This window comes from Erpetoichthys calabaricus, chromosome 4 (genome assembly GCF_900747795.2).
Source record: "Erpetoichthys calabaricus chromosome 4, fErpCal1.3, whole genome shotgun sequence".
In the NCBI taxonomy this organism is placed as follows: Eukaryota; Metazoa; Chordata; class Cladistia; order Polypteriformes; family Polypteridae; genus Erpetoichthys; species Erpetoichthys calabaricus.
Genome location: NC_041397.2, coordinates 48,957,936 through 48,965,360, shown reverse-complemented (window position 1 = coordinate 48,965,360; position 7,425 = coordinate 48,957,936). Strand labels below are relative to the sequence as shown.

The following is a 7,425-nucleotide window of genomic DNA, read 5'->3' as shown; positions in this document are numbered from 1 at the left end:
CCAAACTCCCCCAAAGTCCAGGCCTCACACTCTTGCCTTGTCTCTTCAAGCTGCTTCCACTCCTCACCTTCCAGCTTTGTCATTCTTACACCCAACTCAAGCACTGAATGAAGGGAGGCGGCCCCTTTTATAATCACCCGGATATGCTCCAGGTGTTTCCCGGAAATCTTCCACCGACACGCCCCAGTGTGGCGGAAGTGCTGGCTGCATCCCCGGAAGCACTCCGGGTGTGCCTGCTCTTCATCCCCCCCAGCACTTCTGGGTGTGGCGGAAGTTCTGAGGTCCAGGGCTCCCAAGGCATCTGGGCGTCCCCTGGCAGTGACCACGGGCCCCTACAGGGATGAGCTTCCATGCTCTGTACCGGTGGCCCCCAGAGAAACCAGGGCGGTTGCCCCCACGTGGTCTGAGGAGGGTGTCCCAGCCGGGTCGCCCCCCAAGCCACCTGCGACAACACTATCTACCCATTTTCTGAACTCATAAATTCCAATAAAACTGTTGGGAGCACCAGCTGGGTGCAAGACTGGACTCACCTCTACATGAGATGCCAGTTCACACAAGTATGCAAATCATTCAGACATACAGACTCACTTGTACTGTGCAAATATAGAGTTACCACTAAATCAACCAAGCCTAACCTTGAGAGGAAAGTGAAGGGTCTGGAGAAAGTCCATACAGAATTCACAAAAACAGTGACTGTGTTGAATTTCAAGAACAATTTTAATTGTTTTATCATTAAAAATTAAAAACAGTATAGGCTTTAATGGGCGAAAAAAGCTTTAATGGTATTGTTTACCGTTACATGAAAAACTTAAAAACGGTTTGGCTTTCTTATTATCTTATTTGTTACACTATACATGTTACTTCTATACAATAGGAAGTCCAACCTTATTGTGTGCTGGTTGATTTATACATACTAACCTTTTTTGTAGGGTGGCATGGTGGTGCAGTGGTAGCGCTGCTGCCTCGCAGTAAGGAGACCTGGGTTCACTTCCTGGGTCCTTCCTGCATGGAGTTTGCATGTTCTCCCCATGTGTGCGTGGGTTTCCTCCCACATTCCAAAGACATGCAGGTTAGGTGCACTGGCGATCCTAAATTGTGCTAGGTGTGTGTGCCCTGCCCAGGGTTTGTTCCTGCCTTGCGTCCTGGGATTGGCTCCAGCAGACCCCCGTGACCCTGTATTAGGCTATAGCGGATTGGAAAATGACTGACCGACTTTTTTTTGTACCATATCGTTTCCTTAAGTTAGAAGTAAAACTCGCATTGTTTATGTTTATTTATTTTTAATCCATCCATTGTTTGAACCTGCGCAGTCCATTAGACGTTTGCGGGGATTTTCACCCAATTCTAGTAGCAACTGGCATAGAACTAGGAACCAACTCTGGATACGATGTTACTTCAAGGCAGGGCATGCTTTTTAATTTAAGACGGTGTTTCCGTTTGTCCTGATTAATTTAGTGAGTTTTTAATACGATCGTCTTAATAATTATAGCACGCATCTGCTGTCTTTTAAAATTCGCCTTTTCACATTTAACAAGTGGAACCTGCAGTACTACATGCTCCGTGCGTAACAGTATAATATGTTAATCTCACTCGACGGCTGATTTTTGGAAGCATATTTAAAGCGTGTCTCGATTTTGGCAGCACTCGCGAAAACAGGAAGGTAATAATAAACGCTACATATTTATCATGCGAACGCATTAGGGCTCGAAATGGTTAAGAAAGATTTCAGACTTGCCAGATTTCTTGCCTTTCAGTGTTTTGCTAAATCACGAATATAAAGGATTCTTCGAAGGCTCACAAGTGAGTTGAATCCTTTTCAAGAAGGACACCCTATTTGTCTTGGACTTGTACCCATTTGTTTTGTTGTTTGCAAGCTGCAAGTGTCGCGCTGGCAGATTTATGCACGTTCAAGTATCTCCAAATTGTTCGTCCCGCATGCATGTTTATTTACATTGAGATTTATTAGACCGTCAGACTTTAACGCATTGTGTATTTTTCACCGCTTCGTTCCCTTTAATTGTCGGATATTTTGCAGCTAAACTCAAAAGCGAGCGCTTCGCATTTCCGCCGAGTTGCTGTGTAGTATTACGAGCCACAGGATGGATGATCTTTAATGTGTCTCGACGTCCCACAAAACTGGACCAATGCCATGTTCAGTAAGGCCGAAGGGCATGACGTCACCCCTTTGCCTTCGCGTGATTGGCGCTCGCGGCGAAAACATTGACAGTCGGCGAGGGGCTATAAATAAGCACGCAACGGAACAAAGCGAGCTGTTTTGGGGAAGGTAGTGCACTTGCTTGGTACTTGCATGTAATCGCCCTTTTTTTTTCTTAAACTAAGGGGTCAGGATCCCAGACTGACTGCGGAGGGGTAAACACCTGGGAAACGAATGAAGAAACACCTCTTGCTTCTATTCAAATACAAAGGACTCGTGCGAAAAGGGAAGAAAAGTAAAAGACGAAAATGGCCAAGTATATATTGCGGAAGGCTGAACCCAAGGACGTCTCTGATATACTGCGACTCATAAAGGTAGGTGCGCGCGTGTCCACCATCCAAACCCCCCTCTCTCTTCGATAGCTTCGTTCAAGTTCTGTGGTAAGCCAGTGATCAGTAGACGTTCTCGCTGCTTTGTTTCTTAAAGGTACTTCCTAGCAACTAGCAGCTGGTATTTTGTTATCCGTGTTGACCTTGAAGGGGTGGGAGATGGGGACACTGAGTAGCCGGAATGATCATTGGGGGGGAGGAGGAGGAGGTGGAAGGGCTTTGATTGCCGCTGCGAGCAGGCGTCATCTGTGTTTACTTGCCTGTTGCACGCATCGTGCACGCCCCCGCTTCCACCTTTGTTATTTTATGTCTTTCCGAGAATGGATTGCTTTTGTTTTAAGACATCTTGGCAATACCTTTTCACTTTTTTTCCTTTTGTAGGAACTTGCAAAATACGAAGACATGGAGGATAAAGTGGTGTTGACGGAGAAAGGTTTGAAGCATTTTTGTTTTGTTTTCAACACCTGCTTCCCCAACCACCAATAATAGAAGTTTTGAACTATTTGTTAATATGCTTTTGTTCTGTAGAACTGCTTGAAGATGGTTTCGGTGAACACCCGTTCTACCACTGTATGGTTGCAGAGGTGTCCACAGAGCTTCAGACCCCTGAGGGTATAGTGCCTTTTTAAATATGACCACTTTGTAGTTCACTGTGCCTTTTCAACTTCTGCATTAGTCTCAGCACTGTTTTTACATAATAAATGCAGACCCATAAATGCCCTCCCTCCATCCCCCACCCCAAAGACTTTGACCCTTGGCACACATCTTGATCATTGTGCATGGTAAATTGTTAGCTGCTTGTAGGCAAATTGTTTTCATTGTAAACAGTACAATACACTAAGATGGTTAACTCTTTTTTTGCATTTTCTAATGATGTTGAAATGTATTCTCTCAATTTATCCCCAATCTTCAGGTTACAGTCTCTAGCTTCGCCATGTACAAGGCCCTTGGCATGTACATGGGTGGGCGGGGAGGTAACTGAAAGATCCGTTTCTCAGTAACATTCATGATAACTGAGGTAAGGCCCATAGCTATAGGAGCCGTTCCCACAATTTGCACGCATTAGATCAGTGTTAATCCTGTGGAGGAGATTCAAGTGATTGTTGAATACTTTAGTGTGCGTATGTATGTATGGTGGTTTTTTTTGTATGCACACTCCTGCCTGTGAGAATGTAAGCCTTTTTCTTTAACTGGCCAATGGCAGCAAGCCTTATTGGTGTCATGATACATTCTCTGATTACTGGGAATGTAATTTAGGTAATTTTACAGGCTTTCATTAAAATTGACATTTGGATGACCTTTTTTTTTTTTTTTTTTTTTCCAGAGGCTCATGTCACAATGTATATTTGAGCTCAATGAACAGGATAGACATTTAAAAATCTATATAACCCACATTTCAGGGTTTTTATACTATGAACTTGATAAGACCTATTCTAAGGCATTTTTATTTTTAAGCCCTTTCTTGTGTGATTATAACTGATGTATACATTTTAGTTAAGTTTTAAGCATGGTTGATAGCCATAAGCATTAGCAGATTATGCCAATGTAGAAATGTATTAATTTCTAGGAAATTCTTAGATACAAATAAAGCATATTGTAATATGTTCAGTCAGCCAATAAAAGGTGTCATTTTACTTGACTTCTCACACATCAAGGCATACATTCAAAGTCCTAGCTGCATCTTTATATTGAAATCTAAGTTAAGTGACTTTTTTACTGGGGTTATTTACCTTTTCAATTTTTTTTATACACAGGTCACACCATTGTTGGATTTGCCATGTATTATTTTACATATGACCCTTGGATTGGAAAACTCTTGTACCTTGAAGACTTTTATGTCATGAAAGAATATAGAGGTAAGAGTTTTCAGTTTAACTTTTACTTCCAAATTCAGTTATAATTGTTAAATTTATTTAAATTTTCATTTTTAGGCTACGGAATTGGGTCACAAATCTTGAAGGAGCTAAGCAATGTAAGTAACGTTTGTTTGCTCAGTTCATTTGAGTAGTAAATTGTGGTTTTAGTGGCGCTGTTTGTGTGCCCTGCAACAAGATGGCATCTCTTCTGTGGGAACCTGCCTTGCACATCAAAGTTGTGACTACCTGTTATCCTAGAATTGTAAGTTGGCTTAGAAAAAGTGGATGGATGAATATTTTACTGAAAGGGCTCTGCTAGGTAGGGCAGTGATTAGCATCATGTCCTTATAGCTTCCGGAAAACTCTTCTGGCGTTGTCACTGGCAGAGTGGAGACTGTACGTTAAACTAGTGTATGTGCTCTTCTGTGAGGGCATTGATTTTCTTTCTTTTCATCCCACATCCAAGGTAAACAGATTAGGTTCTTACATGTAAACTGGATGAATAACATCAATGTTTATGGTGTGATCTGGAAAGGAGTTATACTATTAATGGCCTGGAACCATTACCATTGTAGGATCACACATTGTACTGTATTTATGTAATTTGCATTTCAAAACTATTATGAAATGTTACTCCTTAATGACATGAACATAACCCTAAAGTTCTGCTGTTCTAAACATCAACTTTCTTGTTCCTTCCTTGTGTGAACCAGAGTGTTTAGGAATTCTTTGTGGTGTTCTTATTTTCAGTGTCTGGTCCCTCATCTGAAAATACGCTACTGTATTGTAGCAGATCATCTGTTGACCTAAAGTTGAGTTGATTAGAGCCTTGTCCGCAATGCAGTCAAAGGATTTAACCCCTGAAATGCAGTGCATGTTTGGTCAAAATTTTAATGGCATTGAAGAAAAAACTGTGTCCCAGAATTTTACTAGGGAGTTGAATGCAATGTTTCTTCAACTTGGTATTTTAATATTTTGTTTTTGTTTGGATTGTAGACCGCAGTAAAAACCCGCTGTAGCAGCATGCACTTCATTGTTGCAGAGTGGAACAAGCCATCAATAGAGTTCTACAAGAGACGTGGTGCTTCTGATCTGTCATCTGAGGAGGGGTGGCGTCTCTTTAAGATCGATAAGGAGTACTTGCTGAAAATGTCAGCTGAGGAATGAAGTGCATGAAGACTGGGTGTAGTCTGAGCTGGCCATACTGGCAGTTAGTTGTGTGGTGGAGTTGATGGTTTGTGTGTGTTTATTTTTTTTTTCCCCCCATTTTAAGCAGAAGTGGACAGTCGTCTGTACTAGTTTACAGTTGTGTGCTAAATTTGTCCAAAAAATTAACAAGGTGGGGGAAAGGGGGCCTTGTGTGGGTGTTTTTTTGTTTGTTTTTTTAAACATGAAGCCTTGTAAGTCAAGTTCAATGAAAGTGTTGATTTTGGTTGAGTGGAAATCAATTTGATTTAAGTATATGTTGGCCTTTAGCGGAGGAATACATTGTAAATATGCCTTTTGTAGAAAGGCAATTTTCACCTCCTGTATTATGTTGCCCAATGTTCCTGATGTTTTGGACACTTGAACTGCCATAATGAGGCATGTAGAAAGGGCCTGTTAGACAGCACATGAAAAGCCCAATTTTTAAAATTCAATTTTTTTTTCTTTGTGTTTTGAATATATCTACTGATGTTCATGTAAATGTCCAACATATGTCTTGCATTTCTCAAGTACAGCAATGGACTTGATTGAAAGCACTTTTTTGGTCCTTTGTGGCCATTCTGCCAATGTAGCGTGATGTAATTTTCACACTAATTAGAGAGATCAATAGACATGTAAGTTTTTGGAACATATTACCCCTTTAGTAGACCCAAGACTTGGGAGCCGATTGAGTTTGTAACATTTGTATAAAGGATTAAATGTATTTGTCATTCTGCCTTTAATGTTTCTTTCATTTTCTTTCCTCATACGTTCTCTGTTTTGAGAGGAAGGGTGGTAACAAATATTATTCTAAGACTATCCAATAAGTAAATATATTTTGTTTGTTTGATATAATACAGTGCAGTTTTATTTTCCGGCATTCTGGGGGCAGTGCGCTTCATTTTTGCGCTGTGTGTGTGAGTGCAAATGGTTTTTAAAAAATAAATAAATAAATAAAATAAAAATAATAATATGTAATGGACAGCTGGGTCCCATGCCCGGCAGGGACGCCCCTGCTGCATCTGTTCCGGGGGAGCAGCCATGGTCACCTCAATACCTCCCCCCAGGACGCTTGGTGGCAGCCGATGATTCCCCAACCCGGCGCATGGCTCCATGGAAGATGGAGTCCTCCATAGCCTGGTTGGGGGCTTGGATGGCCGCCAGGGGGAGCTGCATGGAGTTAGCAGCCTGGCTGGTCATATCTTCAGCCCCACCCGGAAGGGCAATTAGGACCAGGTGGCCAAGCACCTGGAACGCTTTTGGGTGGGGTATAAAAAGGGCCAGCCACCATCACTCGAGAGAGCCAGAGTCGGGAGGAGGAGGAGTGGCGGAAAAGAAAGGAAGAGAAGAAGTGTGGTTTGTGTGCTATTGAAGTGCTTGTGGGACTGTGTTGGGCCTGTGGGACACGGGGAAGGCGTGCCCCACGGCTGAAGAAAAATAAAGGAGTGTGCTTTATTTAAGTACGTGCCTCTGTCTGAGTCTGTGCCAGGTCGGGCGCTATATGGCGCCGTTCACAAATAATAAAAAAAAAAAAATCCCAAACATGATACCAAGATGCAAACTGAAAGATTCCTCATCATCGTACTGCTGGCTCAGAGGACTCTTATTTGGTTGTTAACAGTGTAGTTTCTCTTTAATTTTACAACATGTTTTGTATTTTAAACTATTTTCACATAGTTTAAAAGAGTACAATGTAACAACATTTGAGAATGGTTTCATATGCCCCTGAAAAGTTGAGTACATTTCATTTTATTACATGGATGAAAAGCATCAGGAAAAAATGAGTGCTGGTGCAGATTTTATCTAAACTTCAAAGTATCTTGAGTTTGGTCATTTTATA

General features: G+C 41.7%; 1 protein-coding gene across 1 annotated transcript; it reads left to right on the top strand.

Moving 5' to 3' along the window:
* The first annotated feature begins 2,227 nt into the window (after window positions 1-2,227).
* On the top strand, window positions 2,228-6,321 carry LOC114650012 (diamine acetyltransferase 1-like). The gene is made up of 6 exons (XM_028799431.2): window positions 2,228-2,529; window positions 2,926-2,977; window positions 3,073-3,156; window positions 4,299-4,400; window positions 4,476-4,516; window positions 5,397-6,321. Exons 1-6 carry the CDS (start codon window positions 2,464-2,466, stop codon window positions 5,565-5,567), a joined length of 516 nt encoding a protein of 171 aa, XP_028655264.1. The 5' UTR covers window positions 2,228-2,463; the 3' UTR covers window positions 5,568-6,321.
* Window positions 6,322-7,425: the final 1,104 nt, after the last annotated feature.